The 15,741-nt window shown below is 47.4% G+C and overlaps 1 protein-coding gene across 3 annotated transcripts in view; it reads right to left on the reverse strand.

The window, feature by feature from the left end:
* The window catches only part of ADAM12 (ADAM metallopeptidase domain 12), a 350,864-nt gene that overhangs the window by 136,709 nt on the left and 198,414 nt on the right, over positions 1 to 15,741 (reverse strand). For all 3 annotated transcript variants that reach the window (XR_006299872.1, XM_043597829.1, XM_043597828.1), the window contains exon 4: positions 1,173 to 1,251. Coding sequence is in view for 2 of the 3 variants with exons in the window: in XM_043597829.1 (XP_043453764.1) it covers positions 1,173 to 1,251 (79 nt within the window). In the remaining variant the exon portion in view is untranslated. The remainder of the gene's footprint in view (positions 1 to 1,172; positions 1,252 to 15,741) is intronic.

Raw genomic sequence — 15,741 nt, forward strand, 5'->3', positions numbered from 1 at the left:
CCTCTCAGTTGTAGACACCCACTTCTCTTGTCCCCGGTCCCAAGCACCAGTCCCTCTCTCGGGACCTGAGTAGCCCTTTGAGGTCCCATGACCCCAACTCACCAGTTTACTGCTCTGAGCCTATACCCCTTCTTTGTCGTTGCTTCTTGGGGATTTCTTGGACTCTCCTCTAAACTTGAAGAGGTAGTAACACAAGTTCATACATGGTTATTTTATATCCAGGACTCCTATGTGCTTTCTGCAGGCTGGAAGGTCAGTGTCGGGTCATTCTACCAAATTTCTGGGGGTCTGAAGGCATCAGTTTGTAAGTGCCACATGCACACAAGTGATAAAGAAAGGGGGAAACCTGGCAGGTCGACAACGGCTGCTTGACGACACTTCAACTGCAAATGTAAAGCCTTCCTCTAAGCTAATTCTTGTTAAAACAAATATCCACAGCTTTTTGGAAAAAAAAAAAAACTAGCTTTCCTAGTCCTCAGAGGGCAGCAACTCTTTTTAAATGCCCATGTTCATGTGGGCTGAGCACACAGAAAACACAGCAAACACTTGTTAAAGGAACAAATAAAATTAGCATCTTTTCCAAGATACACATAAAACTTCGAATACCGGGAAAGCTAAAAGTGATAAATGTCATATGATGGTAACCACCATAATATAGGATCATAAGTGTTTATGGTGGATTTATCATTCATATAGATAAACGGCTTATACATTTATTTCTGGTGGACACGCCTATAATAGGTAGGTTACATTTATAATAGGCAGGATACGTTTATAGGTTAAGCAGAGTCAGCTTTACTTCGAATTGTTTTTAAGGGACTTAAAGTATAACACAGCTACATTCAGCCCAGGGACAATTGCTTTCCAAGCCATCTTGAAACGTGGCTAGGTTTTCTAGAAAGGATTTGCCCAACCGAGCATCCCCTAGTGATTGGAAGGTGGTTTCAAGGTCGGCCGCATCTCCAAGGACGATCCTGGCACAAAGCTGGCCAAGGCCAAGTTCTCCTGGAGTTATAATGGAATGCCTAAAGCCTAAGTGATGCATAGGTGCCTTATGGTCCCTAAGTAAAGCCTCTGGGCATGTGGCTTCACTTAGGATAAAACAGCTACAAAGTTTAAGCACAGACGTGATGGCGTGCGTGGTGTTGTGGTGGCCTTGCCACCGGACTTACCGTGTAATTTCGAGTGAGGGAGACATCGGTGCCATCCAGCAGATAATGGGTTTCTGTGAAGCTGTTAGCGATGAGGCCTCTGTGGAAAAAGAAAGACAAACGAGATAAAAGGATGAGTGGAGAAGCGTACGGATATGTTGCGAACAAGGCAGCCAGCAGCTGACCCGCCCTTATGTCACAGGTGACTCCATGAGGCTCCCAAAGGACCTTCCACCTATTCGGGAAGCAGTCAGGAGGAGACCCAGACAGGCAGGACTCAGACACGTGGGCCCTGAACAACAGCTCCCACGGTACACGTGGAGCCCTCACCCATCCCCCCTCACCTCCTTCTAGCCACTCCAGGCGTGTGCGCCCAGGGACCCAGGCCCCCACGTGCACGTGCATGTGGGGACACACACACAGGCACACACTCTTCTACGGACGGCATATGCCGATTTGCAAGCTGGGAGAGTTATCTGCCTGGCAGTCACAAAGGCACCTGCCATCTAGAAGCAGTGGCGAAGCCACCTGTTGGGACAAGAATTCTGGATCCAGCTATCACCCCTGCGGTACACCCTCAGGTGAGAGAACCAGCTATCAATGTTAACATGTCAAAGAAGCGTTTAGGACAACAGCAAACTGTTCAAAGCAGTGGTGCGGGAGGGGAGGAAGATGGGTGAATGGAATGTGGTAATGGAATGCTGTGGAAGGAGAACTTCACACAGGAAGCCTGCAGATGGAACAACAGCTGGCCGGACAGAGCAAGGTGGGAGCAGAAGGGAATTCTGGGCAGACGATGGCGAGGCCAGGAGATCTGAGCTGTGAAATCTGGGAAGCCAAGCTGGTGTCAGAGGGGAAAGAGTCCTACACGGAGCCTGCGTTGTATATGCCTGGGCAACGTGTCGTTGACTTTATTTTATTTTATTATTATTTTTTAAACTAAATTTAATGACATTTAGTTATTTATTTTGAGGGAGAGAAGGAGAGTGGGCAGGGGCATGGGGGAGGGGCAGAGGGAGAGAGAGAGAGTGAGAATCGCCAGCAGGCTTCACGCCGAGCGAGGAGCCCGAGGGGGGCCTCATTCTCACAACTGTGAGATCACGACCTCAGCCAGAACAAGAGTCAGATGCTCGGGGAACCTGGGTGGCTGAGTTGGCCGAGCGACCGATGTTTGATTTCGGCTCAGGTCATGATCCTGGGGATGTGGGATCGAGCCCCGTGTTGGGCCCCTGAACTGAGCATGGAGCCTGCTTGAGATTCTCTCCCTCCCTGCCTCCCTCTATCTCTCTCTCCCCCTCTCCCTCTGCCCCTGTTTCACACCCCCCCAACCCCCAACTCACATACACACTCTGTCTCTCTCAAATAAAAAAGAGTCAGACGCTTAACCGACTGAGCCACCCAGGTATCCCAGAGTTGCTGTAAATACTGGACTTTGCAGGGGGTGGCAATGACTGGCAGTGGCTGTCTCCTCCTCCCCAGCCTCCAGAGAATGAGCCTCACACCATTGGCTGGGGGTGGCCCCGTCTCCAGTCCAGAGATGAAGCAGGGACCCCAGCAGGCCAACCACAGCTCTCCCCTATGGCACGCTGTGAGCTGGGGCTTCTGGGGAAGAAGTCTTGCCTCTCTGTTCTCAAACCTCCAAGAACATGCTCACAGGGGTTCCCTCAGCCTGGTGCCTTGCTTTAGAGGACACTGCCCAGACACAGCCACCACTCAGCCCTGACAAAGGGGACAAAGGGGGAGACTTTCCATATGTGCTGGGGACCCACTCTGCCTCTCCCCTTCCTCAATAGCCCCCTCTCCTTTGCTTCAGTTGGCTTGAGTTAGGATTTGCATCCAGGGTGCTGACAAATGGGTAGAGTTGAAACGGAAGTGGGAGGCTATTGATGTAACAGGCGAGGAATACTTTCCTCATAATCGATTTCTTTAGCTCCTCTCCCAGCCAAGTCCAGAACTGAAAGCAATTTCCCCGTTTTACATGGACTTCGATATATTTCGGAAACGCCTGGCTTAAATCAGTTAGACCCTCACGGAGGTCTGACTTGTGCTCTCCTCACCAGCGAGGGTGGAAGAAGATTGTGCCAAAACATAAAGCAGATGATCTCTCACACTCACTGATTAAGGTACCGGGATCCTCCCGCCCCGCCCCACCCCTCCCTCTGCTCAGGAATACACAGATCATGCTGGAGGGGGCCAGCCTCCGTGTTGCTTTTGGTCTCGAATCCCCATCCTCTGCGTGTCCCTCCTGTGAGCTTTCCCAGGATCCTCTGGGCAGGTTCACCCAGGTTCGCCCTGCCGGGATGGGCAAGGGCAAGGCAGGGAGGTGTGGGAGGCTGGCGGCCTTGACGGGGGCAGCTGCAGGGGAGGCCGAGGGGATGGGGACAGAAATGGTCAGTGCGTCTTTCCAGACGGTGGTTCTAAAGGGAAGCAGGGGGATGGGAGGTGAAATCATGAGGCAGGGGCTTGAGGAAGTGGAGGGGCTGGAGGAAAATGGGGCAGAGAGGGGGTGAGACAACGCGGTGGGGGGAGCAGGCAGAAGGACGCACAGAGCAGGGGAATGGGGAGGAGGAGTGGGAGCCCTGGCTACACGAGGAAGGGCCTGGAACAGCCTCAGTGCTCCTGGGGAGAGAGGGCTTGGTCAGCTTGGAGATCACAGAGGAGAAGAAGATTTAATACAATTCAAGTTATGTTGTTATTACTTATATTATTTACTGTTCATTCATAATTTTATTATTTTGCTTATATTTTGTTAACACTTTAGTAGTTCTGTGCTTAACGGTGCTGGATCCTTATATTTTTTAATGTTTATTTATTCATGAGAAAATGCAAGTGGGGGGAGGGGCAGAGAGAGGGAGAGACATGCAGGATCCGAAGCGGACTCCAGGCTCTGAGCTGTCAGCACAGAGCTGGACGCAGGGCTCAAACTCATGAACTGTGAGATCATGACCTGAGACGCTCCACTGACTGAGGCACCCAGGCGCCCCAGGGATCCTTACTTTGAATGAACCTAATACTAAGAGGAGTAACACACATAGGAATTTGTAGAAATATAATTTGTAACACAAAGCGTAGAGGTATAATTTATACCACAAAGAGATAATACTTTAAGGCTTTCTAACTGAAAGCTAGTTTAGATGGATGTCCAAGGAGGAGACTTGCTTCATGTATGGGGGACATGGGAAATCCACCAGGAAAGCCAGGAATTGGACAATGAACTTTTGGTAGAGGACAGTCAGTAAACTTGTGGACAAGAGGAATAACAGATGGACGAGTGGATGGATGGATGGATGGATGGATGGATGAAGGACTGAATTTCGGGCAAATGCTGTAGGCATATTCTTTTTGTCTAGGACTGTCCCCTCTCAGCTTGGGTAACCCGTGCCCCATGTCTTTCCCAGGGACCACGACTTGCTGAGAACCCATGGCTGAAACTGAGGATGTGCTCACTTGAGACTTTCTCAGACGTGTGTCTGATTTATTTTTATTTTTTTATGTATATTTATTTTTGACAGAGAGAGAGACAGGGAGAGAGACAGAGAGAGAGACAGAGCAGGAGGGGGAAGGGGCAGAGAGAGAGGGAGACACAGAATCCAAAGCAGGCTCCAGGCTCCAAGCTGTCAGCACAGAGCCCAGCACGGGGCTCGAACTCACAGACCGCAAGATCATGACTTGAGACGAAGTCGGACGCTCAACCGACTGAGCCACCCAGGTGCCCCAGACGTGCGTCTAATTTAAAAGGGGCTAGCAGTCAAAGGTCCCGTGAGAAAAGAGCGGAGGTGGACAATGGCCATATTGGAAATGGAACAGCAAGGGACCCATTTCCTTTAGATTTCCCCAAGGAGAAAAATCCAATTAGATGGATGCTCTGTGTCAGCAAATGAAAACAGAAGGTGAATGCATAATTTCATGAGAACATTCTTTTTCTCTGCTTATTAGATTAGCTGATCTAACAAGGAATTCTGTTCCTCCTTACACCAGAAAATGAAACGCCGGGAGTCGATTTTGCTCTTTTCCATATGTTTGGCTATTGTAAGTGACACCTCAGTATTCTCTCATTTAATATTTATTGTGCTGGACACTGGGAATAAGACACCCTCCAGGCTCATCATCTGGTGAAAGACAGACCCCAAGAGTGATGAGAGCGTCATGATACGGAGATGCCCGAAGCACTGCAGGAGTTCAAGGAGAGGCTTCTAATCCAGGAGGCAGCCTGAGGGAGGGGGTACCCAAATGGATTATGAAAGGTGGACAAGAAGAAGTCACGTGTGAAGGGGTGATGAGGCAGGAGATGGAGAGGAATGAGGAAGAGACGATTCCAGATAGGGGTGCCTCCATTCTCAAAGGCATGGAGTGTACAGGAAGATCATGCTAGTGGGGGCTGGGCACCGGAAATGTGAAGCCCTGCCGAATTCCAGGTGGTGGGTGCAAAGTTTGAAGCAGGGCGATGCACCGTTGCTCAGAAAGGCATGCCGGGGACTAATCCACCAAGTTGCAAGCATTGCTGACTTTACTCCGTGTAATGGGAGCCATTAGATGTGGCAGTGACCTGAGCAGACACAAGCTTTGGGGCCAAAGGCCGCTCTGACGGCCACGTAGATAAGACTTCGGGGGCAAGAAACAAGTGCAGCAGGAGGGCTAGTTAGAGGAAGCCGGTGTGAGCGTCCAAACAAACGGCCAGACCAAGATATAAGCCTTTGGGATGGGAAATACAGATGGGAAATACAGATGCGGGGGGACAGAATTAGGAACCTCAGTTGGCACCCGAGATGGGTGGTTCATCCAGGAGGGAATGGAGACAGTGAGTTCCACCTTGGCCACGTTGAGTGCCGGGTACCTGAGAGACATGCTCCTGGATGTCCGGCAAGCAGCTGACTCCACGAGTCTAAGGTCAAGGAAGTGGCTTGGGGTGAAGACAGAGATGGAAACAGACAGCACACGCTTTCTTTATGGGGGAGTAAGAACATTTACGTCCCCAACTTGGCAGAACCCGAGTATACACACCAAAAAATCACAAACATAAAGTCACTGATAATAACACAATAACAGAAGAAGACTTTAACACCCCACTTACCGCAGTGGGCAGGTCATCCAAGCGGAAAATCAACGAGGAAACAATGGCTTTGAATGACACGCTAGACCGGAGGGACTTAACAGATCTATTCAGAACGTTTCGTCCTAAAGCAGCAGGATATGCATTCTTCCTGACTGCAGAACTGATCACATACGAGGTCGCAAATCAGCCCTCAACAAGTACCAAAGGATCAATATCACACTGTGCACATTTTCAGACCACGCTATGAAACGTGAAATCAACCACAGGAAAAAAATTTAGAAAGGCCACAAACACTTGGAGATTAAAGACCACTGTACTCAAGAATGAACGGGTTAACCAAGAAATCAAAAAGGGAATAAAAAAGTACACGGAAGCCAATAGAAATGAAAACACAACAGTCCAAAACCTTCGGGATGCAGCAACGCGGTCATAAGAGGGAAGTAGACAGTGATCCAGGCCTTCCTAAAGAAGGAAGAAAGGTCTATAGGGCAATAGGGCTCATCCTTTCCAGCCGAGCACTGTATTTCTAATTGCAAAGTCTTTGGGTGTATATGACTAGAAATGATCATTTATGATTTACGTTAAAACACTAGGATGTAGGGGCGCCTGGGTGGCTCAGTCGGTTGAGCGTCCGACTTCAGCTCAGGTCATGATCTCGTGGTCTGTGGGTTCGAGTCCCGCGTCGGACTCTGTGTTGACAGCTCAGAGCCTGGAGCCTGCTTCAGATTCTGTGTCTCCCTCTCTCTCTGCCCCACCCCTGCTCGCCCTCTCTCTCTCTCTCTCTCTCTCTCTCTCTCTCAAATAAACATTAAAAAATGTTTTAAAATACTATGATGTAGATAACATTTTTCCTTATAAAATTTCTTACATTTCTGAAATGATTTGTGTTTGAAATAAAAAAATCACCCCCCAATTGCCCTTTTGAGTCAATATTGAAATGACCCCACTCCAAGTTTACTATTATATAATTTAGTTATATTGTTTGAGATGGATTCCATCAAAATGAATATTTTATTCCCCCAAACATAGGAGAGCAGAAAGAAACACCTACTCATTTTCACCTCTGGGACCCCTTTCTCCATCCTCCTTTCGTTAATGTTTCCCTGTGCTGTGCCAGGACTCTGTTACAGGACTTGCGTTCTGCTCTACCTTGTTTCTTGGTGTCTTGTCTTCTCCCACCCTGGGTTGAGCTAAGGGGCAGAAGCTACACCCCTAAGCTAGCAGAATGCCTCGCACACAGGAAGCGCTTAATAAATAAACAGACGACAAACACGGAATCATTATAGAAAAGCAACCCAGTTGGGACCGAATGTGTTCCAACAAACTGGATCAATTAAAAATAAAAAAACATGGTTTCAAATTGTGGTCACTGATCCTGGAGGGGGTCTGGGGAGGGGACAGTCACATTCACTCCCTTGTCATTTCAAGAATTCTCAATGCTGTCAGGTCCTCAAGACCAACGCTGACAACTTGTCCTCAATTTCAGAACTGCGTAAAGGAGGGAAATAGGGAAAAGAAAGCTAAGAGTTTGGCATCAATTATTTAGAACATAAAAAACTCATTGATGATATGTCAACTTTTTCCTATTATTTCTTTGAAGAGTATACATGTGGTTTAAGGGTTTACTTCTTCTGTGCAACATATTCATGCAAACGCATCACAAGACGGCTCTTATGTGTCAGTTACACCAGAAGGCATCACGGATACTCTCTGCAATTAAATCACACACGCACTAGTGATCTCTCTAGGAAAGCCATTTGGTATTCAGAGCATCCAACCCAGTTTTCTGCTGAAGATTGACTTCGCTACAAGTTATTATTCCACAAATTACCAAGTCATTCATATATAAATTTGGGTAATGGTTTTCTTTACAAGAAGTTGGAAATACAGCTATGAACACGTTCATATGAGGGATAAACCATCTGGAGCTTCAACAAAACATAACACATAATAAAAAGTGTAATTAAAAATCATGATCAGGATTTTCCTAGTTACTAGAACGAAGATCCTTTATTGAAAATGGTCTATTCCTCAACCGGAGCTAAATAAATACAGAGAAAAAAATCGAGAGGAAAATCAATATGTACCCAGACTGGATGCCTCACACACTGAAAGAACTCCTTGTGGTTTTCAGTGAAAACTACACTGGCTGGAATCATGGGACTCTTCACCCTCGTATCATTGGCTCTTCTGGACTCTTCTACAGAGAGATCAGACAACTGAATAATTCTCTATAAAGACAGTGCACTGAGGTATGAAATGAGAGAAGGAAAATGAAAAATAAGAAAACGAATCCAAGATCTGGCATTTTCTACGGCTCAGCCTTGTTTGGACTACTTTTAGAGCTTAGCCCTTGTAAATATCTATGCTTTTTGTTTTCCCTATGGGGAAAGTTATCCTGGTAAACGGCTTATGCTCTGGGTTCGTGATTTGGGGAGTGAAAGCAACAGCCACTCCCTATCGCCACTACCATTTATGACTTGTCTTCGTGACCCGGATGCCACCTCCCTATTATTTGCCAGGCCCTGGGACACCTGCCTTTCAAGTACACTTTCAACCTTGATGCCGGTGGAGACCCTGTGGTGTAGGGACTGTTACCATCTATCTGCTTAGAAACGAAGAGGGAAACACTCAGAGAGGTTAAGGGATTTGTCCAGAGCCACACAGCTGAGCCAGTGGAGACTGAACTTGGCTCCATTTGGCTCTAAAATCTACCTCATCCCAACCACTTGGTCCACACTGCCTTGCCAGGAAGAAATGTCAGCACATGGCTCTTAAGGTTTGAAGATAAGTAGCAGCAAATCACATTCCAACTTTCCCCGAAATAACTTTTTCCACCCTGCAAGATGGGGCTTACGCTGTCTCCCATAGCACTCAATTCAACTTGGCTACAAAATTCAAATTATTTTTGGTCGTAATTTTGGTATTTGGGGATCCTAACTATTTAGAACTGCACATCTGTAAGAACAATGAAGCATTTACATTCAATTTTCTTTTGTTCTCCTCTATTCGCTGAACTACTCGAAATGATTAAATAACTTCCCCCCTCCCTCAATAAAAAACAAGTTCCTTCTCCCCAGCTCTTTCTCATTTAGTTTCACAAACTGTAATACGTAAAACCGTTGAGACAGCATCTTGGGAACTATAGGGGACAATTAAGTTTCCCCGCAAAATAATATCTTAATGTACTGCTTTCAAATATGCAGAATTTTGGATCAAATCACGGGCCATTTCCACTGAAATATGTTACCACTGTCGTTTGGGGCTCTTCAGATGACCCCATCCCGCCACAGAATGCGCGGATCACATGTGCCACCACAGACAGTTGTAAACTTGCTAGAAATCTGTGTGAACACAGCGGGGCCATGTTTGACAGCCGCATTTTCCAGGTGAGTCGTGAGAGCAGGTGGATAAGGTCGGGTTTCTGCCACTGACACCCCTCAGCTGTCATTCTACGTGGGCTTAAAGCTTTAGGCTACTCTCTCCCCTTTTAAATGACTACCTGTAGTTTCCAAGTCTTTTGAATGTGGGTTTCTAACCGTTTGAGGCGGTTCTCAATGGAATATGACTGTCTTCCTAGGGATTTACCAAGTTTAATAAATGGAAATGGATTATATCCCGTAAGTAAGTGGAAACTCAACACACCATTCATTCCAGAGGTAAATAAAGTCCCAGAGCCACTTTCTGTAGATGCAACTGCACGAATAGAGTTTACAGGTTAGCTAACGCTGTCCTTCCTCTTCGAACATTTCTGCCAACACAGGTAAAACGGCTATGTTTTCTAGGCTTCAGAATTTTCTTTCTTCTTTTTTTTCATCTCTAGGGTTATTTCACTACCTTTATTTTATTTTATTTTATTAATTTTTATTTATTATTATTATTATTTTTATTTATTTTTACTATGATTTATTGCTAAATTGGTCTCCGTAAGCAATAGTAGGAGCAGTCGCTAACATTCGTTTGAGCCCCTACTAAGCCAAAGCACTTTATGTGCATTATTTTATTTAACTTCTGCAGTAACCCTAGTGGGCTGGTGCCCATTTGGAGGAGGGGGCGCTGGCATCAGAGGGGTTCAGTACTTGTCTAGGGTCACACGGCCGGTACGGGGCAGACGGTCCGATTTCAGAGCCCAAGATCTCATCGCTAGGCTTACACTTGCCTTTTCTGCTCGTCTCTCCTGCAAGGGACGCTATATTTAGTATGCCAATTCCTGCCTCTGAAGACAATTAGAAAGCAATTGCAGTTTGGGTCGGGTGGGTCTGTTGCCCCTTTATTGCCAGAGGTTCAAAACGGAACGAAGCAATGAGGAGCAGAGTACGAATCAGGTTCTGTTCACCTCTAGTGTGAGGAATGATCACCCAGGAGTAGCTGTTTTACGTGTACTGGTGTAGAAAAGGTTGTCACTGCTCGGCACATAAAGGGGAAAAGGTGAGCAGTGTAAGCGAATGAGGAATGAAACCCACTGAGATGTTTTCACTGGTGCTACACATCACCCGAAAACCATCGGGTGCGTTTGACCCCAGAAGCCAAGTCAGCCTTTATTCATGTTCTAATTACCCACAGCGCCCCACACTGCAAGTGGTGTTTACGTCTGCAGCTCACTGAGCACCTCGAGGTCTACGATGTGGCAGGATGCGGGAGGACGCGTTATAATGCGTGGCTCTTCAAGTCTTCACGACGACCATTTCGTGCAGGTGAGAAACTGAGGCTCAGAGGTGCCAAGTGGCAATAGGGTGAGGTTGTTAGATGCTAAGATGCCTTATCCTCCGCCTTTGCTCATCACCTGTATACGGAAAAACATGCTTCTGTTTCCTCCAGCCCAACAGAATTCTTGGCTGATTGTTTTATTTATTTATTTATTTATTTATTTTAAATTTTCATGTTTCTATTTATTTTTGAGAGACAGAGAGAGACAGAGCATGAGCGGGGGAGGAGCAGAGAGAGAGGTAGACACAGAATCGGAAGCAGGCTCCAGGCTCCGAGCTGGCGGCACAGAGCCCGACGCGGGGTTCGAACCCACGAACCGCGAGACCAGGACCTGAGCCGAAGTCAGACGCTCAACCGACTCAGCCGCCCAGGCGCCCCTCTTGGTTGATTATTTTAACAGATGCAGGTCCTGAGGGACCAACTGAATACGGCGCACAAGGGGATTACAGCCAAGGGAAGTGCCTTCGAGGGCTGCGAGGGTTGGGGTGGGCCCTCCTTCTTCACTTTTGAGGCTCCTTCTCCTGGCCAGTTCCTGGCTCCCAAAAGGCTTCCAGGCAATACCTGCAGAATGCTTGGGCTGACATTTCCAAGTAATAAAAATTCAGACAAGAAGACAAATCTACCTTCGACATAGCTCTGTGGCGGGCAGCGCAGAAGCGGTTGAGAACAAACCCGGTCCCGCTATTTTCTTTTTTGTGACCTTGGGCATGCCATTTGACCTTGTGGGATGAGAGGTTCCCCAACCAAAACAGGGATAATAGTACCTACTTCAGAAAGTTCCTGTGAAGAGAAGATGCGCTAAATGCTGAACGTACGCGCCTGGCCCAGATTACGTGCTCAGTAAATGTGAGCAACCAGGACCGCTAATGAACCCCTCAGCTTCTGTCCCCCCTCGCCCCCCATCTCCCTTTTCCAAGACATCGTTTTCTCCGGCCCGACCTTCTGTGACAGCCTCCACATCCCCATCCAGTTTCTACACGACAGCCAGAGTCGAATTTCTACGACAACAGTCAGACCCTGTCATTCTTCCACTTAAAACCCTACACTCCCTTCCTACAGAGCCAGGAGGGAGAGCAGTTCAAATCCGGGAGTGTGGACCGGCCCCGCCTCCCCCTCCACAGGCCCAGCTAACCTCACTTAGGCTCTGGGGCCCTCTTTTGGTTTCTCTCCTTTCTTATCTCGGTCTGGAACGCTCTTCCCCCTTTTCCTGCCTGGCCAAACAGGGGTGACCCTCACGCTAAATGGCGTTTTCTAGAGCAGCCTTCTCTGCCTGCCCCTTTTTACATCTGGTTCTCCTCGTAGCCTCCGCGGCAGGGTCCTGCCCTGTTCTTGTCGTTCTCGCTGCCATTGGTGGCTTATCTGCTCTGTGACTTGTTTGAGGCTACACATCCTCCACCAGGGCAGAGGCCTCATCCGTCTGATTCTCTCTGTATCTTCAGCCCTTCGACTACGGCCTGGGACCTAATAGGTATTCCATAAACACTTTTTGAAGGAATGTAATAATCGAGAACGACAATAATACATCAAAGGCACTCAGACACAATACACCTTCATTACTGGTTTGCTGCACTTCGGCTGTGTGAGGAGGTTCCTCCTGCTCCAAAAAACAAAGCCCACCACCACCACCCAAAACACACAAAACCCGATAGACAAAAGATGCTTAAAACTTCCGTCACCTTGACCGGATCTGGCCTTTCGTCCACGCTGTGGAGCAAATAAAATGCTTTTTTTTTTCCTTGCAGTCTTCAAAGAGCAGTTTCTCAATTTTTAGCATTAGAACAAGTCTAGCCAGACTTGGAACCACCAAATCAAAACACCTTTTAATCCTTGGACAAAGGGCTTTAAGTGAAAAATAAAATGACTCCGGTATGCACGTACCATCCTCGCAGCGGCGGATGTTTGAGAGGCTGCTGGTGTTAGCCAGCACTTTCTACGGAGCCCAAGGCTGGGGGTCCAGCAACCCTGCAGGTCTGATGACCTGGTAAAGCTGTTTCACAGAGAGCTGGATGCATTTCAGCCCATTTGCCTCACCCACACCGCTCGATGAAGAACTTTTATTAATTGGTGCTCTGAGGCAAAAGAGGGGATTTTCTTGGCCTCGGCGGAAGCCAGCCAGCTCCCAGGCAGACTTGCAGACTGGCCAGCTGGGCTCTCTTAAAAATTGACCTACATTGAACCAAGCTCGCAGAATGTGTGTTAGATCAAATTTGTTCCCTTCTGCTTACTCAGAGATAGCTCTGCTCTGCAAATTTCCACACCATTGCTGCCAGGAGACAGATGCCAGGAGTGACCTATGATGGCAGGGCAAAAAGACCCCGGCTTTCTCAAGTTTTCTCAGTCAGCCACCAGACTATCCAGACCTTCTTGCTGACACTAACAAGTGATGTGCTGAGGTTTTGAAATGAGCGTGTTGCTCCCTTTTTAAACAAACAAACAAACAAACAAGGCCCACTGGCCGTGAACTTGGGTGTGCAGAACTGTGGTCAGCAGAAGCACACCCTCGTGCCCATGATGGCCCGCCGCCATTGCCTGCTCATGTCTCCGAGCCTGGGTCACAGACATCCTCCCCCAAAGCCACAGATTTCTGCCAGCACCAACAGGCACCAACGTCTGCGAGAGATCCGGTTTAAGAGAACGGATCTTTGGGGGCAATGAAGGGTTGTAACATGTAAAACTGTAAAGTGAAACCATAAGTCCTATCTGAATTCGGGTTGCTGTGTTCTTCATAGGAAGTATTCTGCTTTCCCACTTTTTCTTTTTAAAGAAACCACAATATGAAGTACACGTAATACCCAAGGTGAATGTTTCTGATTCCCAGTAACTGTTCTTTCAACGCTTACCTGGGGCTTTTTTTTTTTTTTTTTTTTTTTTTTTAAATATCTGGAAGGGTTTTGCATTTAAACCCAATGCTTTTGAGAACCCGCAGGGAAGAGCCAAAGAGCAGACACCAGGGACAATGGGCCATTGATGGATTTCTCTCCTGGACAAAGGCCATCCTGATCAATATTCCCCCAGCTGGGCCTTTGAACTACCTGCCTCCTCCACATGGGTTCTCCAGGGGTAAATGAGCACTTTCCACCATGCCTTGATCTCTTATGCAATTCCAGCTCCCAGGTTTATGAAGAGCTTGGCTAATTCTAACCGCTAATTTTCCATGAGCACTTAAATGGTTTCGTCTGAACGTGGTTGGGAATATTGGTTACTTCCAGCATTCTTAGGGTGGGGTCATAGGAATTACCTCGCTGATTTCATTAACTGCTACAACACAGGACAAACTATCACCCGGGGTCATGAAAAATCGAGATCTTTGGTAAGCATCGCAGTCTCAAGTTGTAGAACGGGTTAAAAGCCACGGCGGGGGTGCTGAGTTGGTTTCGGATTTGACTGAAGCAGTGACCCATGACATTTATGGAAACTTCGGGGCTCACCTGCCATCAGTATCCCAGTGGATTACTTGCTTGGTGCTATTTGAAAAAGCTGCTGGCATCACAGCCATGACAACGCTTAGAGCACTCAGCTAAGAGAACTTCCCCCCCCCCCCCCCCCCCGAGATGTACCTTCCGTGCTGCTATGCCATTGAGCTGTCCTGGGCACGGGGCAACAACGGATACCTTCTCTGTGCACCGGACCCAGAACATAACTTCCCCTCTCTGGACAGACTTTGGGCTGAAAAAAGACAAATATGCTTCCAACATTTCTGGCTTCCCAGCCACGAATCTGTTTCTCAGATGACAATATTGTGGTTTCTTAAAAAAAAAAAAAAAAAAGGAAAACAGAAGAATACTTCCTATAAAGAACCCAGCAACTAGAATTCAGATGGGATTTATGGTTTCATTTTTCCACAACAATCTTGCACGCAAAGTTGGGAATTGGGATTACATCATGTATGCTACTAAACTCATATTCTAAAAACATGCTCCAGAAAGGAGTTCTTCATTAAAAGCTGAAACCTTTCCATGTGTCTGGGGAAAAAAATAGCAAACTATATTGAGGAGGAGGAAGGCACAGCTTAATGATTAAAAAATGTCATTTACAGTGATCTGCTTCAGTAATCTTTCCCAAACAGTTTCATGGAAAAAAACAGTACTAGAATCACCTACAAGCTTATTGAATTAATCAACACTTCTCTGGGGTCAAAAAACAATTATGTATCCTGTATGGTAGAAGGCTATGGAAACGGACCAAACTAGGAAATGGATAACATGTCAAGTCAGTGCTTTCTACTTTTCCCGTAAGGGTGGATATTCCTAAAGTGAAACAATCCCACTGCGGCTCACTGGTGGTCAGAGCATTGTCTGGCCCAGGACACGGGGATCGGGACGGGCTGTTATCTCCCCCAGGCCTGGGGGATTGTTATTCATTTTGCTGGGTGTGACAGTGGTACCGTGGTCACATAAAACCCCACATGTGGATGGGGGAAATGTCACGATATTGGGTGTCGGTTTAAAATGACCTCTGAGAAGGGGCAGTGATATAGAAGAAACAAGTGTGGCAATGTGTTGAAGCTGACTGAATCTGGGCCATGGCCATGAGGGCAAGACTCTCAAGTTTGGCCCTGTTGACAGGTGGCACGAGGTAACTCTGTGGTGAAGGCGGTCCTGTGCCTGTAGGATGTTCAGCAGCATCCCCGGCCCCTACGTGCCAGTCACAATCCCGCGTTCTTTCAACCCAAACTGTCTCCAGCCACTGCCCCGCCTTCCCTGCGGGGCAGGGCCCCCTCAGTCGAGAACCACTGATATGTGGGGGGATAAATGCGCTATTTTCTCTCCTCTTGAATACATTAAAATGGTTTTGGAATAAAAGGTTTATAAAGTTAATGGAAGAATAAAA

Source organism: Prionailurus bengalensis, chromosome D2 (assembly GCF_016509475.1).
Source record: "Prionailurus bengalensis isolate Pbe53 chromosome D2, Fcat_Pben_1.1_paternal_pri, whole genome shotgun sequence".
NCBI lineage: Eukaryota > Metazoa > Chordata > Mammalia > Carnivora > Felidae > Prionailurus > Prionailurus bengalensis.